General features: G+C 37.2%; 1 protein-coding gene across 6 annotated transcripts in view; it reads right to left on the reverse strand.

Moving 5' to 3' along the window:
* The window catches only part of RPS6KA5 (ribosomal protein S6 kinase A5), a 70396-nt gene that overhangs the window by 31322 nt on the left and 16521 nt on the right, over positions 1-22553 (reverse strand). For 4 of the 6 annotated variants that reach the window (XM_074149975.1, XM_074149977.1, XM_074149979.1 and 1 more), the window contains 3 exons: positions 17150-17368; positions 12001-12116; positions 11086-11193 (listed from right to left, as the gene is read on the reverse strand). In XM_074149975.1, coding sequence (XP_074006076.1) covers positions 11086-11193; positions 12001-12116; positions 17150-17368 — 443 coding nt within the window. The remainder of the gene's footprint in view (positions 1-11085; positions 11194-12000; positions 12117-17149; positions 17369-22553) is intronic. The other 2 variants (XM_074149980.1, XM_074149978.1) reach the window with 2 other exon arrangements.

Raw genomic sequence — 22553 nt, forward strand, 5'->3', positions numbered from 1 at the left:
AGTATAAAGGCTGAGGGATCAACGGGTCAACCTCTTCCTGCAATGGCCGACATCCGGAGAGGACTCTGTCTGTTCATCTGCCTTTGATCCCGATCCGTGTGTTCCTGACTCCAGAGCTGGAATCCAGTTCCCATTAGTCACTGAGTCCAGTCTGGGACTTCCCCAGTGCCTGCCGGTGATGTGACTGTCATCCTGGGAGCTTGATACGGTTTTGTATATATTGTATCTATTTCATTATTTTCTTCTTTATTTTTATTTTAATATTAATTCTTCATTAAAGTAGTTTAGTTCATTCTAAACTTCTGAATCTCCTTATCTCTTTCTCTCCTCCCTCTCTCTTTTGGGGGGAGGGGGGGGGGGGGAAGGGCCATCTGTCGGTCCGGTTTTAGTAAATTCGGCCGAAACCACGACAAGAGTTAAGAGCCACAGCCTCCGATGGCATGTATTTTATCTGTCAGCAACAACTCTGCGACCGAGTAGTATGCAGGGACACAGACGGAGAGGGTGGAACGGAGCAGAAGGGGTCCAGGTCTCCAGACAGCAGCTCACCGAAGGCATTCAGGGCTGCTCTCAGGACCGACTCTCCACAAGTCTGCTGAAGAATTCTCCAGTCCAGACAAGAGTTATTTACTGGTTCTTGTTTCTCCATAACAAAAATGTGACAACAGAATTACCATGCATGTTCTGGCTCGGTTCTTCCACAGATTTCAGCAACAGTTTAGGAGATTCCTACGCTTGTCCATACTTGTCAGCTGGCAAATTAAATTGCTTCACTCACTTAATCTGACCTCGTCTTTATGAAGGTTTCAAAATGTTACGACCTAGCAAGACGAAAGTAACGCTTTACTGTTGTTGGAGGTACTCTGAAATCACATAGCAAGTTTAAACAAGGTTTTCAATCTAATAGAGGTATGGTCTTTCTACTTAAATGTCAAGGACAATTCCTCCTTATTGCATGGGTAGTAAAATTCTCCATATCAACTTTCAGATCAGCTATACAGATGAAAAATCAAAACTGATGAAAAGCATAGTTTAGCTAAAACTCTGCGTATCTTAGGACTTCTCTTTAAGCAATCACTTAACAGGTATACCTCATGGGAATGTGTACACCGTGTGAGCTACTGTTATGTTTCCAATTTCTATAAAATCCTCAGGGCTGCAAGTAAAATCCACCACTCTTCTTTGAAAATGCCTCTCACCTACAATAAATTGGAAACAGTCTGTGTGTAATATATATGACAAAAAGAAAGCCAGTCTCAGAAGATTTACATTTTCAAACCAACACTTTAGAACTGGTAAAATTATGATCAATATAAATTGCTCTGAATTCTATTTAGCAAGTAAATGTTCTAGCACATGAAAATCTTTATTGTTAAATCTTGATTGTTATTTGTAAGTATTTACAATCCAAGTTTTCTTCTCTGATAGAGGGTAAGTCATCTTCTATTACCAGGTGCATGGCATGGGGTAATTTCTTGGGAGATAAGATGCCAAAAAAAGATTTCTTTGCACAGGGCTAAGACTCATAATTGGGGAAGGGATCGCAAGGAACAGAAATGAATGGCAGATGTTAACATTTCTTTAACACTGCAGTATTGTAATTCCTGCACAAGGTAGTGCATTTCCAACTTATGTTCTAGAATAAACAAGATCCACAGAGATGCTCTGCTTTTGGCTTTCCACAAGTTCAGCCAATGCAATTGCTTGTTGGTACCACAATGAGGAGAAACACACAGAGAGAACCTTCATCCTTCAAGTCATTAATATTTCCTAGGTACATCAACCCATCTCTAACCAGAGGCAGTTAACCTCTCCTGCAATGAGATCAACGTATAGAAATTCTATTTTAGTGCTTAATACAAATTCTAAACAGGAAACCCACAGAAAAATTTCCACAACTTCTCATAAGCTGCTTCTCACATGGTCTTAACTCTGTGAAATCTATGCTTTCTTTTGCGTCAGCTACAAGCCTAGAAGAAGTATTGTCAGTCTCATCAAACAAAAGACATAACAATAGTTTGTATCACTCTGTTTTGAAGCTTCGACGATGGCAACTAATATCCCTGGGATGCTCTCATGAAGGCTTTATTAAAAAGTATCTGACTTTGTATTACAGTATTCAAGAGTTCCTGGCACTAGTTTAAATAGAATGTGCAGAAGTCCCAACACTGCATAAATTCTTGTAACTGATACCTGGCTCAGACTGTGACACTTTGCCCGGTGATGAACAAGTCATCCCAAATGAAACCTGCATGCTACCCTTCCACAGGTCTCACTCAAGAAGGTAAGGCAGAAAAGAAAAGCAGACTCCAATTCAGACTGAGAAACGGCAGCAAGAAGTAACAGTACTGGAAACATGCTAAATAGGCCGTGAATCCTCTTGAAGAATAATGCTAATGTGTTTTTGTGAGGTTCCTGCAATCTCTTAGTGTGCATATTTATGGGTATCAATATAATAGGAATAGCTTCAGCCACAATAGTACAGCAAATGACCCTTCTATTTTGTGGCTTTACCAATTTTGCAGTTAACAATGAAGAACATTTTAAACAATACACACTAAACTGTCCCTTCTAATCATTTTTATTATTCACTATATATTTGGAAATTGACAGAAGCATCATTCTACTATTTTTATGAAGTCATTGAAAAAAGTAATTAGTTGAGAAATAAGCAAATTCAAACAGTAAAGGCTAGAAAGGATATATTATGTTACTGCATTCAGAAGTAAGACTCAGACTTAAGTAGGGGTATAGGTCCACCTAAAGAGTTTCACAGGTTATCAAATGACGTCATTTTCTTGTCCTTTCAACGGCAACATATAATCCATTTCTTAATCTCCTCAAATGGCTGAAGTAGTTAATCATTTCTAGGTACAAAGACAGATGCCAGTATCTCTACCTGTGCTACAGGAGTCCGTGTTGCTTTTCACTTGACTAACCCAAGAAAATACGCTGGAGTAAAACTACCTTCCTTAACTGCATAGACCTCTAAACAAATGTTTCAAGTTCAAAGTCAAACTTAACTTCCTGGTTGCATTAATTAGACCCTCTTTGGGCTCTGTCAGTAGTGTAGCAAATAACATCAATTTAAAAAAAACCACAGCAGAACTTCTAGACTACAAGGGCCAGTATTGTTATTGTTGCTGTTTTGTACAGCTGCGAGTGGATGTAATTAGAGTTCTGAAAGCCCTAAACTTTGGTTTTGACTGTAAACATAAATACTGAAAACTTTTCTAGGATAAGCATGTCAGGGGCCTGAGCTTATCAACAGGCTCTGCAAACTCTTCCCCTAAATCTCGGTGTTAAGGCATCTGTGCTCGAGACCAGCACTGACACAACACAGCTGAGTAACCCGTGTGGAACCCTGTCAGGGGCCTCCTCCACCTTCAGCTGGGAGCTGAAGTTCAGGCTCTCATTCTTGACCTTTGTGTTAGTGACGCTACAGGTACAGCTGTACTCGGCCATGCATCTCACTGGTCCTGATCCACCACCTTCAAGTCCTGGCTTAACCTCCAGCCTCCCTTCTCACGACAAGCTTGTCTAGCAACCACTGGACTAACTCGTCAAGAATCACAGTTCCTCTAGAAAGACTGTAAGAACTTAAGACTCCTTTTTACAAGGAGTCATATGGAAAAGATGAGAGGTAATGGGTACAAGTTACTCCTGGGGAGATTCCAATTGGACACAAGGGAAAAAATTTTCAGGAGAACATCAGCCATTGGAATAGTGTTCCCAGGGAAGGGCTGGATTCCTCAGGGTGCTGGGCCATCTCACCTAGACCGTGCTTTTGCCAAGAAAGGTTGGACCAGATGATCCTTGAGGTCCCTTCCAACCTGGTATTCTGTGATGCTGTGTTATTGATTAAGTAAGTTCCCTTGGTAAGTTTAATGAGAAAACCAGGATCATAGGATAAATCAAAAGAATGCTGTCATAAATAGGAATTTACTTGCAATGCTGTAGAGACCACACAGCAGAGGTGTTACTGTCAAGCTGACCTGATGAATGGATTTTGCATTTCAGGAAAATCACAAGTAAGGAAAGAAAAGCCTAAATTCCGTGCAGAAACAGGCCTTGTACCTTCAGTGAACCTTAGAGGTCATTCTGTCTGAAAGTCATTTTATTGATATTTACCTCAAAAATAAAAATGGACCAAGAAAAACAACCCCACCTGTTTCCACAGAAATAAGATCTGCCTCAATTTAGAAAGGCATATGAAAATTGACAGAAAAGCCCCTCTCATGGTTCAAAGCCGTGATGTAGGTGTAAAATGGAAAATAAAAATCCTATTCCAAAAGAGTACACGCCAGACTGACTGGTTTCTTCTTTGTTCTTTTTTTTTTTTTTTTTAAATAATAGTTTTTATTCTTTTGGGAGCCTCTTTAGTAGTAATACCCACACATAACACTGGGTAAAGCAGCTGCCCATATCAGAAAAAGTACAGCTTCACCCAAAGATCTCTCAGCTGTAGACTGTTGCTTCTGCAGCTTTAACTTCTACTTGGGACCAAAACTGTCATCTCTGCAGCAGATACAAGAGAAAGAACAAAGCCAGGAGAAATGCTGAGTGGCACACTAGTTAGGACTGCTCTGCTGCATTCGACAAAATCATAATGAAGACTGTAGTATGAAAGTAAAAGGTCTAGACTAGCCCCAAAATGGTTGCAATATGGCAGATCAGAGGTCCACTAGTTTGAAATGTCATCTCAAGAAGAATTAATAGAAACATAAATGTATAAAGTCATCTGAAATTAATTAAAAATCCTATCCTGATGGTTGCTCCTACTTGAAGAAGCCAGTTAAGTCAAAATACCACGTTGGTTACTATACCTCATGCCAGAGCTAGACATATACTTATGACTTATGCTTCCAAAACAGACGTCGTATCAAGCTACCGAATTTTTCAAGCAAGAATGAGATTTGCCTGCCAGCTGCTGCCATGAGAACAGGCACTTAAAAAGGAGAGCAGGAACGGCTAAACCTTGTACAGCCAAGAAACCTGTGACCCCTGCAGCTGTGGCCCCAAAATATAAGTCAATGCAAGCCTAAGCCCTCATCTAATGTCGAGTGGGGGGTTCAAGAAACCCTTTTCAGTTTTATACGACATCTGTGTTTGCTTTTGCAGTGCAAGGCAATTGCAATTCTGCAAGGAATTCTTTAAACCAGTTCCCGGTGCTGGATTTGTAAAGCAAATAACTAAGCGAAAAGAAAACAAAAGTCTCAGTTCTGCAGGCAAAAAATTCAGAAACAGCATATTATTGTGTGGGAGGAATGCAAGTATGTACCACTGTCATCCTGGATGAACGTTTTGTACTAGGTTCTTCTCAAAGTTCCAGTTTTTGGAAGACTTGTTTTCTAAAGCATCATCTTTTGAGAAAAGATAAGTGACTACCAAAAGAGAGGAGAATGATATACAAAGCGAAAACTGAAAAAATTCTCTTTCTTCAAATAAAGGAAAAATTGTAAGGTGTAAGAGAGGACCGATTCTGGGAAGAATTCTACTAGCTGCCACTGCAAGCCTGCAAAAATTTAGTTTTAAAAAAGAGAATGTAAAGGAAAAAAATGCATAGGAGATGTCAAATAAACATTTATAGCATCAGAGAGCACCAGACATACGAAGTAGAGGAGTAGGAGCGGACGATTTTGCTCAAATGCAATCCATCTGGTTCTAAATTCATTTTCGTATGGCCATGAACCTCTGGTCATGTAAGTTTTTCACACAATGGTCGCCCAAGTTTCATGGAAGTTTGGTATTCACAGTAATTCAAGAGGTAAAAAAAAAAAAAAAAAAAATCTATCAGAAATAGATTAATGAGATGGCAGCATTTGCACTCAGAAAGTTACTTTTTTCCCTTGGAAAACAGAAACAGCATTTTCTAGACTACCAGCATATTACTTTAAGATCCAATAGAAGATACCAGGTTATTTAACACACAGATCAGTATTTCTCCCCAAAATGTGATTTTTTTTTTTTAAGTGGTATATTACATTAAGAAAACAGTATAATTACAACAGTCATTACAAGAAATCATGATCTGTCTTGCAAAAATTCTTAACGGCACTTTGAAATTTTGGCATCAAAATCTAGACAGAATGTATTTTGTGCTCCACAAATTTCTGCATTTCTCTTCCATGCCGGGAAAGCACAATCATCTTTGCGATAAGCATCAAAAAAGGGAGACCTCTTGGGCTAAGGCAGAAACAGTCACCTGATCACCGATGACCTGGCTTTGCTATTAAATGAGTCCAGTTCAGTTACATGCCTTAAGAGTGTTTAGTATGTTTTCAATATTCAATTTCAGGACACTTAAAACACCCACAGAAGTACAACAATTAAAGCAAAAAGGTTTTGCCATTCTTGCATTTCGTTTTTCAAAATAAGGGAAATAATGAGTAATTGTCCAGACAGATATATAACCAGTCTTAACTTCTATGGACTAACTTCACTATTCAGTTTACTCTCTCTTCCTTTTTCCTCTTTGCAGAAATGGAAATCTACTCCTTACAACTGTGATACGTCTACATTACTGAACAAAACTAAAACACAAGGAGATGTAGTAACAGTCATCCCCAGTATGGGCTATCCCCAGTCATCTTCGCTAGAGAATGCTCAACGTTCACAGGACGCACTATCAAATTTCCATGATCAGACATTATCACATTAATTGGACAATTATAAAGCATCTTGTAAAGTTAAGTGCACAGCTAACGTACCAGCTGACTCAAGTGAGATGACAGTTCATACAGCATTAAACGAGTCAAACTGTAGTTGCTTCCCTCTGTTCTGGACTACTTTTAAACTGCTGTAAGAACGTGTACAAACCTCTGCCTACTTCATCTACCAAAATCCATAGTGGACTAACCACCTTTTCATCATTTTTCCTTTAATGAAATTTCCTTTAAAACCTTTTAAAATTACATAGTAATCTTCTTTGCAGAACAAAACGTTCACTCAACCAGCTAATAAACAAAACCAAACAACAATTCAACAGTGAAAAGCATCTGACAGTTATAACTAAATCTGCAACTCCGATCAAGAGATTTTCAGATGGGAAAACAATAATGTTTCTGAACTATTCATTCTACACATCAGAATTACACGGATACCCATCCAACTGACTCAGGTTACAATTCAGTCATCCCTCATACAGAATATCTACTCTTATATTATTTATTACTAAGGCATTTGTATGCTCTGTTATATTGTTTGAAGACTGACAACGTTCAGTATGCACTACATAATTATCTTTGAACTTCATTAAGCAAACACAAAAACTCCAAAACAAACAAGCTAATGCAGAAGCTGTGTACCAATGTGGAAGAATCGAGCATTTTGCTACACTCTGGAAGAAAGTACACTTTATGGGATTTAATTAACAAGAAAAATGTTAGCTGTTATCCATGGTCCAAGAAAATAGATTACTACTACTTCAATGAATATGTTCAGACTATTTTTTCTAAGACATAAAGATCTCTATATAGACTGAAGTATGATTTTTTTAGTGTAGTTATAGAACTAAAGGAAATGCGAGGGGGGAAAAAAGGATGAAAAAAATGAAGTAGTATTTTAACAATTAACATTAAAATGAAGACCGTACCTGATGACTAGGTTAAAGTGACACTAACCAAATCAAACATTTCCAACATACAAGCAGAGCTATCAATGAGATAAGAATATTCCTAAACCACAAATCCAGAAGACAAAGATACTTCAACAAGAAATAAGATGGCAAAAAAAAGCCCCACCAACTTAGGGGTTTTTGTTTTTAAAAGGTAAATGAAATGCAAGACTCTGGAAAAAAAAAACAAACCACTGAACAACAGCAAGACTAAAGTGATTACACTTACGCAATGGACAAACCTGTGTTATAGAAGTTTCAATACAAAGTCTGTCAGTCCTAGCAATTCCCCAAGAACCCAATAATAATTTATATTAATGTGCAAATGCATTCTACATCCCAGTTAGACAGGAACTCAACTGAGATGCATGAAAGAACAAGGCTAAAAAGTCTTTCTTTACCCTGATTTTCTTTGCATTCAGTTGAGAGTTAAAATTCAGAAAGACTAACCTTAGCTTCATCACAGGACTAATTATGCAAATGCCATAAAAATTAATACTAAAAAGATACTATTAATTTCAACCTCTAATCTCTTACTTAATCCCATTCTATGGTTAGGCGAGTCAAACTAAGTCTTCATGACATGCTAAATAAAATTTGAACGTAAGAAGTCATTTCATACCTGAATACCTTTTGATCCTGTCCTATCCTATGTAAAAATTCATTTTTATTCAACAACTTTATTCTGGTCAGATTATTTCTTCTTTTTGCATGCAAATATAAGCACATGGACTTAATTTTGAAGATAAAACAAAGGTCAAACCAAACTGCCATTTCACTTGTACAAGACAAATTTCTGTTTTTAGTGAAATAGTATGAAAAGTTTTAGAGCTCTTAGAACTGCACTGCTTTCAGCTTGGATTTGTAATTCTTGCGCGTTATAAGCGCTTTCACATAATAATTGTAAAACAAAGAGGATACTTGACAATGCACTCTTTACACTCATGCTTCAGTAGCTCCACGGCAGAACTCAACAGGCTTCTGTTTTCCTTGAAGTCTCGTGCATTTCCTTCCTTTCACTCAAACGGTGCTTAGGAAAAGCAGCTTCCCATCTCTTCGTTGTTCAACAGTCAATTAATCTGCTATAGTTATTACAGTCAAGAAACAGTACGTTCTTTTTATTATAAAACAAATTCTGTTAGATTCTACACTTGCTCAGGTACCTGGAAATCCTTAACAACCATCAGATTAAAGCATGGATAATGAAAACATCGAACTATGATATTTCCTAGGAAGCATCCCTAACTGCAAAACCATCCCAAATTCGTAAGTGCATGGTAAAGAATCCTCTCTGATAAGAGCTCTAAACATAGTCTATGTTTGTAATTGCTGATGATTTTTCTACATTCTCAATAACCGAAATATATCTTATTTCAGAAAATACAATCCAAAGAGGGGGATTATCAGAATAAATTCCACTTGCGTGAGTACACTTTTTTAATGGCAAAGTTCTTGCAAGAAGTGGGGTGGGCCAGGGAAGAAGCCTGAAGGAAGGGGGGAAAAAGGAGAGCACACTGCTCTTATTAAACTGCAAATGCTACTTTTATCTCACTTACGGAGTTGTGTAATTTTATTTAAAAGCGCTAACCAATGAGTATGAAAACAGATCTAAAGCTACGCAGTTATACCGGGAAATTCTACCCCTTGTAAGCACATTGGTTCAGAAGTCAGTTAAGTATCTTTTGTAATAGAGTTTGCGTTACAAAAGATAAGTGTTCTAGTAGTAGCTGAATTGTCCACAGAAAATACAATATGAAATGGCAGTTTCTATGTGGAAACGGGTCCTTCTAATCATATTTAGGTTCAGTAGCTAAACAATGGCACACATAGACTGTAGTCAAGTGCAGACAATTTAAGATTTTGAAAGCAAACAATACAATCGCAATTACTTTTTTTCCTCAAAAGAAACACAAAAAATGTTGAATGTTTTCGACAGGGAAGAAAGATACTAAAATGTGAGGGAGAATATGAGGAGAAAAACATGGATAAATGAAGATATTTCTGAGGTATGTACTGAAAACAGAACGGATTAGAGTCAGAGGAACCCACATTAGATGACCAAGCAGCAACTGCTTTGTTTAATGACTGGAGAAAGAGGAATCCAATTCAGAGGGTGAGAAAAGCCGAGAGGCATCTCTAATGCTTCGACAAGTCCTGCCCTTTCCTTGCACTGCTTGTAAATGTTGTCCTGAAGGTCAGCACAGATGAGAAATAAGTCTATTTCCTAAACCATCTGGTTTGAGACTTAAAGAAGGTCCTGATTCATTATGACATTCTTATCACAGGGAAGATTTCGGCTTCATTCAACTTTGGCTCAAAGGCTGGAGGAATGCTCCTTTTCTCTCCCATCTCCAGTAATACCATTCCATGCGCTTTACTTTGTCTCTTGTGCCCAACACAGCTGCTCTGAACTCGAAGCTTACACTCCCTTAGCCACACCTTTTATTATCATTTTTTTTTTCCTGCTGAAAACTGCATCTCTCTGTACTTCCCCTCTTGCACTGGTCTGGCAATTTGCTGCTAATCCTTTGTCGTGCCAATTGAACCCCCGTCTTGGTTTCACACTATAATTTAAGACGAATTTACTGACATTATCTGTACTATTTCCCTGCTTCAGAAAGTAATATTTCTTATCTCTTAAAATGGTACCTCCCAAATCCTACCAGACTCCATTTGAAATGCAAATATTCTAGAGGAAACTACCAGTTATCTATTTTTAGAAAATCCCTTTGCTGCTTCTCACAAAGACTTTTAGATCTGCAGCCCTAGATTTCAATGCCTCTGATACCTAAAGCAAAAGGCAAAAAATAGCCATTTTTAAACTCTCTCAGAAGTCCTGCGCAATTTTGCCTCTCTGAAATCTAAAAAGCATATTTGAAGGTACAACCGTACCTTACAAATAATTAACAACCAACGTCAACAGTCAGAGATCACTATGTTAGGTACTATGCACATATTTAATAAGAGGTAAGCTTTTATCCTAAAAAGCTTGCAATTAAGCTTATCAAAAGTGACACAAAGACATGCAAAAGAGACAAGATAATAATACATTAATTACTATTAGCATAGAGAAGAGTCATAGCATACCATTTGCCTAGTCACTGCAAAGTATTAGCACAGCCAAGCGTTTTTAAAAAGGCATCTGAAAATGATAATGTAAGTGGCTTTTCAGACTCATGTGGATCTCTCCTTTATCACATAAAGGGCAGCAGGAGGGAGCACAAAGGCATTGCAGGAAAAACTAGAACAGACAAAAATGTCTGACAACACTGGCAGGCCAAAGACCAATAAGCTGAAAAAAAAAAAAAAATCAAAATCCAGCAAAGCAGACTATTACATTTTGTTCTGTGAAGAGCCCAGAAGGCAGTTTTTCTCCCCTCTCAAATGAGATTACAATTTCAGTGAGACAGAATCTGACTTTGTGATCTTGCCGGATTCTGTCCGCACTTACTGGAGATTCAAATACTCACCTCATCAGTAAGAAACTCCTTACTCAGACCAAAGTCTGTCAGCACCACATGGCCGTCGGAATCAAGGAGAATATTCTCAAGTTTTATATCCCGATATATAATCCCCAACTGCAAACAGAATATAAGAAAAAGTATTTCCAAATCCGTGTAATCACATCAAGGAGACATTACTGAATGCATTTAAAAACAAAGCCAGCAAAGTGCCCATTATCGAGGTAACCTTACACCTGAAAGTTGCACCTCAAGAAGGACAATTTTAAAATGCCTTTGAAGAAATAACTTTGAGCGGTTTAAAAATTCGCAGAAATTACAGTGTGCATTAATGTCTTTAAATTTAAAGGACATACTATGTCCTTTGAATCTAAAAGCGACCGATTACTTGCTGCTAGTGCGAAACTCAGTTCAGCCTTCATTAAGAATGAAAACAGATGCTTCTGTAGTATGTTCTAGACCATACACACATGCTTTGTGATAATCTACAAATCTACTTACTACCTCTGAAAACTGTAACGCTTTTCATGTCTACAGTTGTGCCAAAACTTCAGAACTCTGCTGTTTAACTGTTTCATAAAAAGGACAATTGAAAAACAGTGCAGCCCAAACACTGTTTATGTCAACTACAAATTAGTTTTACTGACATACCCCGTTTCATAAAGGCGGCTAAAAATTAACAATCATTTGTCAGTAACAACACTTCACACTGCAGACAAAAACTTGTAGCCTTAATCTGGTGCACGTGAATAGACACTTCATTGGGAAGTATTGCTAATCATACAACTAATGTCTCATTACTAGATAAAGTTACTTTGAATTTAAAACAATCTAAAAAAATAGTTCTCCTTACTGACTCTATATGATTTGAAAAGAACATAGTTGTAGTTCCACAAAATCAGCACTAGGATAAAGTTACTTTACCTTGTGGAGATGTTCAAGTGCCAAAACGATTTCCCCAATATAAATTTGCACCTCATTTTCTGAGAATCTCTCTCTGTGTGAAAGGTGAGTAAACAATTCTCCTCCATTTATATAGTCTAAAAAGTAGAACAAAGAACCTTTATTTTCATTTTCTGACAACTTAATAGTCTTATTGGAATATTAATAGGTACTTTGTAAATTATGAAATAAGTTCCGGGATCAGATGTTCTTACTCTATTTAATTCAGTAATACATCATGTTGTACAATACTCAATTTTTTTCTTAGAGCACTGACAGAATAACACGACCAACTTTTAAATAAGCAGCAAAACCATAAAATAAGCCTCAAATATCTATAAATTATAAAGATGAGTATTTTTTACAAAAATCAGTCTTTTAGTTATTTAGAAATATGAAAAGAAAGGAATACAAATGATATCTACAAACAGAATACTTGTACACCCTTACGAAATACTTCAGAGCAACAAGGCAGACTGACATAAAGACAATTGAAAAGAACAGGTACCAGGTGAAATTACTATGGGCAATTTTACGTTTTACCCTTTGCAAGGGGAACTTTGATGGCAAAACTTACTGGTTGAGATTACCTACACACATTCCCTCACTGAAACCACACTTTCATTCTTTGCAGGGTATGGCACAAAGGGTTTTCCCACAGTCTGAGATGGGGGGGGGGGGGGGGGGGGGAGTAATTATTACAAGAGAGCTCCACTGCAACACAAACACATTTAGGAGGCAGAGTTGTTGATGCTAACGGGGTACATCGAAGCTGTTAATTTGCAGCCCCACAGCCCCATATTGTATTAGAGGTTTACATGTACAGAGCCGGGAACACGTCCCACAACATCTTACTCAACATTTTCTTGAACGTGGTTTCTATAGATTCATTGGTACAGCACATAAACCCATTAGAAAGGTGCAATCCTATTATAAGTTAATACTTTAAGGGAGAACCATATATACAAGTTGTAGACATTCTGATCTCTCTCCTGTTTTTTAGTTCTGCAGCTCTCTGTTTTGGAAGGAAGATTAGTGGAATCAAACAATGTGAGGAAGGATATTTATCTAGACAAGTAAGTATATGAAAAAAGAATTATAATAAAGTATAAATAACCCACATTTTACAATTGCTTCCTTCTTCAAAAAAAGGCTTCAGTATTCTTATCATGTAGAAAACAAAGATAACAATTTTTCTTTTAAATATTTCTCATCAGAACTGCTAGCTTAGTACAAGATAAGGACTGAATTCCCAGGCGCTGCTCTGAGGACTGTGACAGATACAAACCAAAGCTGCCACAGGAGTGGCAGAATAAGCCTAATTCTGTTCAGGTTATAGCACTAACCACAGCCCAATGAAACAACCAGCCTTCAGATTCGTGATGCTAAATCAAATGCACCACTGAAACAAGGTGGGGGGGAGAGGGAGGGAATGAGAAAAAAATAAAAATAAATCTATTACCTCAATATAAACCTCAATATAAACTCCATCTGACATATATATCCATCTATATATTACCTCAATATAAACTCCATCTGACAATTCAGATTTTAATATTTTTTTAAAGTGTTAGTAGATTAACTTCATATGACAAGCTTTGTGTAGAACTGGTACTTGCATGGATACAATACTTCGCTCTTTCACTCATAGCTTAAAGTCAATCAAAAAACTAGGATCAACTCCAAACCCTGTACTCTGGAAATCTGGCAGAAATGCTGCTGCATGTCTGCACTTGATCCAGACCAAATTCATACGGCTCTGTAATCTGACGGCACAAAGAATTGTATTAAACAGTACACTGAGGCTCCAATTCTAAACACTCTTGGAACTGAAACGACGTGTTGCTCGTACACCGAGTTCAGCTGGGTAAGAAAAACAAAGGCAGAGACTGGCTTCCCCAAGAATTCAGAAGCCTAACATAAACTCCAAAACTAAATCAAAGAACTGATTTACAAAGATTTACATAGTGAGACATAAAAAGCTGGCAACAAACAGTTGGGGTTTTTTGTGAGGGAGGGTGTGAAGCCCAAGTGAATTATAAAGTAGCTTTAGGCCACGTTAGTTAGAAGAGATTTTTGCTGTTACAAAAAGTGATTAAAAGAAATTTTTAGACCTCCTCTAATTATTCCCTTTTTCTGCTAACAAAGAAGGGAAAAAGGACCTTTCTGGCCCCAACTGATATTCTGATGGTGGATTCACATAGACTTTGTGAGGAAGCAAAAATCGAAACAAAAAGCCCTTATTTATCGATCAGTTTTGAATTTCTTGCTTTAAACATCACCTTATCATTGTGTTATGGCAGGCGTGTGCCCAGTCTGCACTATCTGCTACAAAACATCCTTCAGAACTGGGTTCCCTCCTCTTTGATTCTTACAAGAATATAACACCAAGCTTTTAATTCTCCCTTCATATAAGAGGTTTTTCTGGCCTTCTAATTATCCTTGACACCTGATTTTCATAGAATCATGGAATGGTCTGGGTTGGAAGGGACCTTAAAGATCATCCAGTTCCAACCCCCCTGCCATGGGCAGGGACACCTCCCACCAGACCAGGGTGCTCAAAGCCCCATCCAGTCTGGCCTTGAACACCTCCAGAGATGGGGCAGCCACAGCTTCTCTGGGCAACCTGGGCCAGGGTCTCACCACCCTCACAGGAAAGAAATTCTCCATTACTATGTATTTATTTTCAGGTAACTACATCCATCTCGGGTGTGAGGGTTTTTCATTTCAGTTTGCTGGTTGGTGGGATTTTTTTAAAATTCCTAACGGGACCTAAACTGCATTCTAGTCAAAAATATCTGGATTTAAAGAATGGTACTATAATATTTATAATATGTATTCACATTTTGTCTCATTTAATATTTCAAATTTTTTCCAAATTATTAATCAATAACTTAAATGCCAAAAAATAAAAATACGAAAACTTAATTATTAAGGGTTAACATAAAAGGAATCACAAAGCTACCAACGTATTTCTAACTTTTTCTTTGTCTCTTTAGCATTTTCCCCACCTGTGACAGTATTTTATGTATTTCTTTAATTTCCTAGTCAGAGAAATTTGTAAGAATCCTTATTACAATTTTCAACTCTCATTTTCAAAAGGAATCTAGTGAATACTCCATTCAAGCTTGAGCTCCTCAGGTACCTGTATTATCTCACTGCAGTACCCGCAACTAAGGTATGCACATAGAACACCTTCCTAAGAACTGATAGCCAGTGGTGTAGATTCATATAACATTAATAAAATTTTATTAATTTAATGTCTAAATCAGCCTGTTAATAAAGATTCAATAATGGAAGTCATGAGCCGAAAGAAATTGCAAAAGTTGGGCTTCAGTTAAAGGATCATTCAAATTCACTACAAAATTCTGCATCCAAGCATTTACTTGATCATTCATTTTCCAGTTCTTTTAAAATACTTGAGGCAAGCGATCTTTAAAAATTGCTTGTAGTTTTCTTACAAATACATCTTATTCACCAAACACAAAGTTTGCTGCCAATCTGAGAGGTAGAAATAGTTTTATTTTTAGAGTGGCATCAAGCCCTATGAACAAACTCTACATTCAGCACAGAAATGTGTGATTTTGGATTGCCTCTTAACACCCAAAAATTGAAACATGCAAGTATCTCAATACTCCAAGATAAAATGGTTTCATAAGAAAAAGTTTTGGCAGCAAATGCATCATGAAGCAGTTAAGGTTTAGAGTTCATTTTAATATTCTTTTCCAGCTCCTGAAGTAAGTGTTCCTCATTCTCAGGAAAAATCCTTCAACTTCCTGACAAAAACAGGACTCTGCAAAGGCAGTGAAATTGGGGAATAAAGCAAAAGGAATATAACTCTTTAATCTCAGTGTCTTTCTCTAAGATGTTACTGTCCTGAAAAGCAAGGAATACAGAGACACGCACATACGGAAATTGTATCTGAGCTGGAAACCCTAAGGAAGTTCCCGATCAGCCTTCTGCCAGCCTGGCAAATGCTACAGAAACAGACGTGGTTCTTCACATCAAAAGGGAAAGCAAAATAGCAAGGACAGAAGTGGAATGAAGGATGTTCTAGCAAGACTTGCTATACCACAGATCATTATCGAGCATCTCATAAATGGGGATTTACTGAAGTTACTGGTAGAATTTACCAAAATGAAGTATCACAATGAAAAAAACCAAGAAACTGATCCACAATACAAGCATTTTCACCAGCTTTTTACAGCAGGAAACCATACCAACAACTTGTAGATTCCAATGTTGTAAGGAATTTGACCAGAAATAAATGAAAGCACAACCATCTTTAACTGGCATCACGCATGTTACGAGCGCATTTATTCTGAAAAAAGACCTGTCTGATATGATCTTTCAGTCTGCAGTGTTTCGGTGCTAAAAGGACACACTGACCAGTCAGCACAGTGACAGGTAGCCCCATCCTCTCAGGCGGATGACAACATTCCAAAAACACTGATCACATTGAAGAAAACGTAGAACTTGTTCTTCGAGTGAAACGTGCAGCCTGTTTGAACTAGAAGGCTTTCTGCTGCTTAAGTATTTCCTTACCTTTTTCTTCTTTCCTACCAACTAATGCCAGTAACAAAGTCATGTTTCATCATCCCACCTTACCAGTAACCTCTGTGCCACACACAGAGAGGCAGCACGCAGGGAAAATAAACTGAATCTCTTTAATGCCCATATTCATAAAGATTACAAACTTTTTTCACTCATGGTAGCAGTTTGTCTGAAAATTTGTTAAAAAAAAAAACCCACCTCTAATGCAGTATATAATAATGGTTTAAAAAGCACAAATCAAAATTTCATCTTCTAGGTAAGTTCAAGAAAATATTTTTCTGGTTTAGGTACTTACAGTCATATACATTTTTTGCTGCATAATATTCCCCCCCCCCCCCCCCCCCTTCAAGTCAGAGCAGCACACTGAAATTCAAACAGGAAAACCACAAACACAGAAACACAGACACTGCTGAAGATTAACAGTATTTTACTTCCTATGGTCTCTCATGCAATCTCCAAACACACAGTACTTAAGACCACATAAAAAAAAAATACAACTACAAAACATTAAGGAGATAAAAGGGCAAATTATTTTTTTTTCCAATAACATAAAACTTGAATCCTGAAAACTACTCACCTAAAATGAGATGAAGCTTTGTATCTGTCTGAAAGGCATAATGTAACGTGACCAAAAATGGTGATTGCCTGATGTGCTCCAACACTTGACGTTCTGTCCTTGTGTGCTCAGTTGTTTTGGCTTTTTGAACTATGGTTGCTTTCTTCAGGACTTTCATGGCATAAAGCTTCCCAGCATCATGGCCGCTTACTTTCCTTACTAGGAACACTTTTCCATAGGCTTAAAAAAGTGGGGAGAGAAAAAAAACAAAACCAACAAATAACAGTCACCTACTCATACTACAGGGCTGGCTGAAATCATTATTATTTTCAATTACTTACTGTTATGGCAAACTAACCATTCAGGCTAAAATCTTTTTGTTTCAGACTCACCTTTTCTGAACAAAATTTCAACCAAATGAGCTTAAAGACTAACCACAGTAAGAGTGGGGAAAAACAACCAGAGTTTCAGTATTTAAAAGGAAATTTAAAAGCTGACGATTTCTTCCTTTGTAATAACCTAAAACTCCCATACCTAGAAATTAGCAAGAATGATGCTGGGTTTTTGTCCTCAAAATAATCTGCCCATACTTGAACAATTTATATGCTTTCATTACTGGCTTTATAGCACTGAACTTCCAAAAACCCTTAGAAAAGCCAACAAGAGTTTCCCATCAGTAGTTAGGACATAGGAACCTTCTGAGGCTCCCATACTGCACTTAAATGAGAATTAGCTAGAGGAACTGTCTCAAAAAGAAAGTTTTCTGAACACAAAGAAATAGCCACCAGGACCAAGAGGTAGTCTTTCTAGAGTTTTAAATTAGTGAATCTAAGTGTTAACGTATTTGAGTAAAAATACACTCCACACTGGAGTAATAACTAGCAAACATGGACATACTTTCTTTTTTTTTTTTTTTTTTTTTTTTTTTAAATAAAATGGGCTTCTGGGAACTGTACACAAATAAGTTTGATGACACCTCTACAAATCTGTAGAAACAGTAAAAGTTAGAATCAGTAGATAAACAAACAGGATACTATGAAGGAATCAGTGTCAACTTTTGTAGATGGTAATAATTACTTGTATTAATAATCAAAGGGATCAGGAGGAAGGAACAATGATACCGTTGACTTATTTAGATTTCCAAGGTATCAAACAAGTTCCCTTACAAAAGGGTCTTAAAAACACTAAACAATTCTGGGTGCGAAGAGGGCGAAAGGGTGGGGTCCTCTTATGAGTGAGAAACTATATCAGCAGACAAAAAAAACCCAAAAGGTTAAAAGTAAATATTCAGTTTTTGCAGTGAAAGGAGGTCACCACAAGAATTCATCCTGCCTGATTCAGTCACATGTGAACAGTGCGGAAGCTGGGTTTCTTGGGTTTAGTAAATTATCCACTGCAACAGAAATTGAAGTTGACTGCTGAAAACTGTATCAAAATGTTAAGTAGCTGAAAAATAATGGCAGATAAAATTCCCAATAGGTAAATAAGTAATCCACATGAAGTATGATAACACTTAATAGCACATAGTGTTATAACTGAGAAAAATAAAATACCTGGAGTTACCACAGACAACCCTATGAGAAAGCACCAGTGGTAATCCAAAAAGCAAACAGAATGTTAGAACTTCAAGAAAAGTACTGAAAAGTGACACAAACGTGCTGTTCCCCAAGCCTTCAACACAAAACCAGAAATCCCTTCAGCTGTGGAATGAAATCTTTGGGTGCTCGTATGTTGAATGAACCACACTGTTTCAGTCTCTCCTCTCTTTTGTCCCCAAATATCCTCTCCCCCATCAGAAAAAAAAAAGTATAGGAGAGCATTTAAAAAAAAAATACAGAAAAAGATAAAAGAATTCTTCTAGTTATGAAGGGAACTAAACACATTTAGACTTTTCAGGTAGCCTGAAAAGCAGAGTACTTAAGACGCTAGAGTTAAAAATCAAAAATTGTATGAAGTAAATAAAGAACAGTTTTGCATTACTTCTAAGAAAAAAACCCACCCTAACATACCTAGTGATTTCATTTGTTATCAAGAACTGCCCAAAACACACAAACAAATATGCGGTGAAGCAGTGGAACTACTTTTACATTATGTTGCAGACGTCAAAAAGGTAGATGAGTTCAAAAAGATTATACAAATACTCGAGGGAAAGTACACCAAGCGTTGCAAAACACAGAAAAGACTCTCTGGCTCAGGCTGACCCCAACTGAGGGCTGCTGCGAGTTCACTAAGGACACCATCCTTCTACGCCTTTCCGTGTTCTTCCAGGGTCTCCTTCATCATGAGACAGAAAACTGAACCAGCTGGGTGTTTTGTCCAACCCCTATAATTATTTTCACACTACTTTCTCCAAAAGAATGCTCAAGTATCTCAAAACTGTAAATACAGTAGACAGAGTAACACTGCCCTGATGTGAGATGCTCAAATATAGTTGGTCTTTCCAAATGCTTTAGCATACACTGCTCCCAGTAAGCAACTACATGGAACTCCAGATATTTCCTGTTTTTTTCCAGACAGGTAATCAGAGAGTTTTAAATTATCAAATGACGTGTTTGTTTTTTTTTTTTTCCTACAACTCAGTTCTACTCCATTCAGTACACAAGTGTGATAATGCTCATATAATGAACAATCCTTTTTAAGTTCTTTACCTGACTCATCGCACCCTAAGGAATCACCTTTGCCTTCTTTACAAAACCCATTATTCCCAATAAGAGCTTTCATAAAATAAGTTTTCACAACATATCTGTCAAGAACAGCAGATAGAGGCAGAATAGGTTACTGTAAACATACCTTGCTATTTTGGGAAACTAATGTCAGATACCCATTACAACCTTTTTCAAGATGTTCAGTATTACATTGCATTCCCCAGTTTTAACTGTAGTTATGAGAAAGTGTTCAAGGCCAGGCTGGATGGGGCTTTGACCAACCTGCTCCAGTGGGAGGTGTCCCTGCCCATGGCAGGGGGGTGGGATCTGAATGGTCTTTAAGGTCCCTTCCAACCCAAACCATTCTATGATTCAAGAATTTCAAGTATATCTAAGTTGGACTCAGTAGCTACCAGCTGGTCACCAAGACATGGATAGCCACAGATGTAAAAAGATTACTTTAGTAAAATAGGAATAGGCCATAAGTTCTATCGTTATGCACAAGCACAAGTGATCAGAATCAAGGTTGTACAGACCATAATATTGTGACCACAGGAATACTGTTATGCAGATACACAATTTTAGTGTTATTCACCTATTTTCCCGATGCTGGATGTTAAATTCTTTTTAGCATCTGAAAAACAGACCCCTACGACTGAGAGCATTACCTTTTAAAAAAATGGCTTCCAAAAGTAGCATTTACGTCTTTTTAAGGAGCTACTTCTCAAAAAATGTAGATAACACTTCTGCATTCTACTAACATGCAATAAAACCAGAGAGAGAATGGCCTTAGCTGCCATCTCCCAACTGCACACGGGAGCAGCCCCAGTTTTCACCAACTTTCTGCTGGAGCTTGATGCTGAGCTTCCTTGGGCCTTTCTGAAAAGCCCAGCCTAGAGCATTACAGGGAAGCTTCCTGGGAAACAGCAGTTTTATCAGAAATGTTGGAAAACATTAAGCTAAGCTAAAATGAAATAAACAAAAGCCCCTAGATTTTAACACTTTGCTACCCGTAGCTTTGCTCACGCTTTATAAAAAGAGTACCGCATCTTAAGCGGCAGAGTACCAGCAGTATATTAACAGCACCTACTGCAGCTTTACACACAGCACAGGAGAAAATTATCTGGGAAGTGTAACAGCTGTAAGGAAATCTCTCGAAACTACACTAGTGTTATCATAAAAGGATTTGCAACATAGAACTTTACCGTGGTACAAATTGTTACTTCAGAAATGTGAAAAAGACTGACAGAATGATGAGGATTCTCAGCAGTTCTGATGAGGGTAAATCTTAAGTAGCTCTATTTTAATCAAATGACTCATGATATAGTCAACACCAGAATCTCTGATATCATCACGAGAAATCGACTTAAATGACAACACTGCAAAAGCAATTCATTTGAGTGGCAGCAAGAAGGCACAAAAGCCAATTGTGAAAATACCCTTACCTGATAATCTTATTAATATTTTAAATGATGGAACAACTAAAAGACTATATAATACATACTATATATATATATACACACACACACACACCCCACGTTAGACTGACCTTGCAGTTCATTAAGAGAAATAAAAATTCAAAGCAATTATAGTTGCAGATTAATATGGATATCGGGCCTGTTAGATGAATTAAGAGATTTCACACCAGCAATTTATACTGAATTTCCAGTTAATTTGTGAGGCAGAAAAATGTAATTGGGCTTAAAACTTTCCTTTCATGCTGCCTTTTTTATGAACACACATTCATAGGAACACACATCATCGTAAGTAACAATTCAGCAAGTCATTAGAATGTTCTAAAGTACACACTTCCTGAAAGACAACAAATTAAAAATACAAAGTATTCTTTGCTTCTTTATTCTTTCTGTGTAAATGCAAGCACATTGTGCCAGCTAATTCTTACAGAGAAAAAGGCAAGCAATTGTAATTGTTCATAGTGCACAGGATGGTTTATGTGGACTTCTAAACCCATCCAAACTTGACATTTGTATACAGACAGTTTTAAAGCAATGTTTTCAAGTGTTACCATAAGCTACGCCTCTTTCGTAAATTACTTTCTTTTTTTACTGTCAGTGTAAAAATAATCATGAGACAACAATAGGAAAAGGCTCAGAGGCACAAAATATTTAATGATCTGAATAAATTTCACTGTATTCTTGCATGATATATGCCTAACAAACTCTTTCCGCTGCACTTTTTATTGTTAAAATAGCCTTTAGATGTAATCTGCTTAAAGAATTTGGAGGCAGAACTCTCACTGTCCAGGTATCTGTCCATACGAATCAAAATATGGGATGTGGCAAAGTCAGAAAGGCAAGTAGCTCTAGAAGCTAAAAATAGAAAAAAGAAAAAAAAAAGCCAAGCAAAAACTTCAAAAATCAAATAACAGAATTCTGAACTAATATTTTCAATTTTCATTGTCCACCAACAAACTGTCAAAGAAGACACACCCTCTGTCATCTTTCCTTAAATATCAGGTAGAGAAGAACATTTAAAGGATTTTTTTCAACATTGTTTCCCTAAGAACAAGTTCTCTGTGCCATTAAACAAGTGAGTGAGAGATAATAAATGGGAAAGGCTGAAGTGACAGTAGAGGGTAAGCTGCATCTTAAAAATGTACTTTGTATCTGCATTTTGCTTTTTTACCTTTGGCTTTTTTAAAAAAGTAAATGTTACAGTAAATAGGCATTTCTTTTTTAAAGAAAGTAATTTTTTTAAAAAAGGCTTTTATAGGTAAGACAATACCTCTAGACAAGCATGCCATTCATTTTTAATTATTA

The sequence above is a fragment of the Numenius arquata genome, chromosome 6 (genome assembly GCF_964106895.1).
Source record: "Numenius arquata chromosome 6, bNumArq3.hap1.1, whole genome shotgun sequence".
Classification (NCBI taxonomy): Eukaryota; Metazoa; Chordata; class Aves; order Charadriiformes; family Scolopacidae; genus Numenius; species Numenius arquata.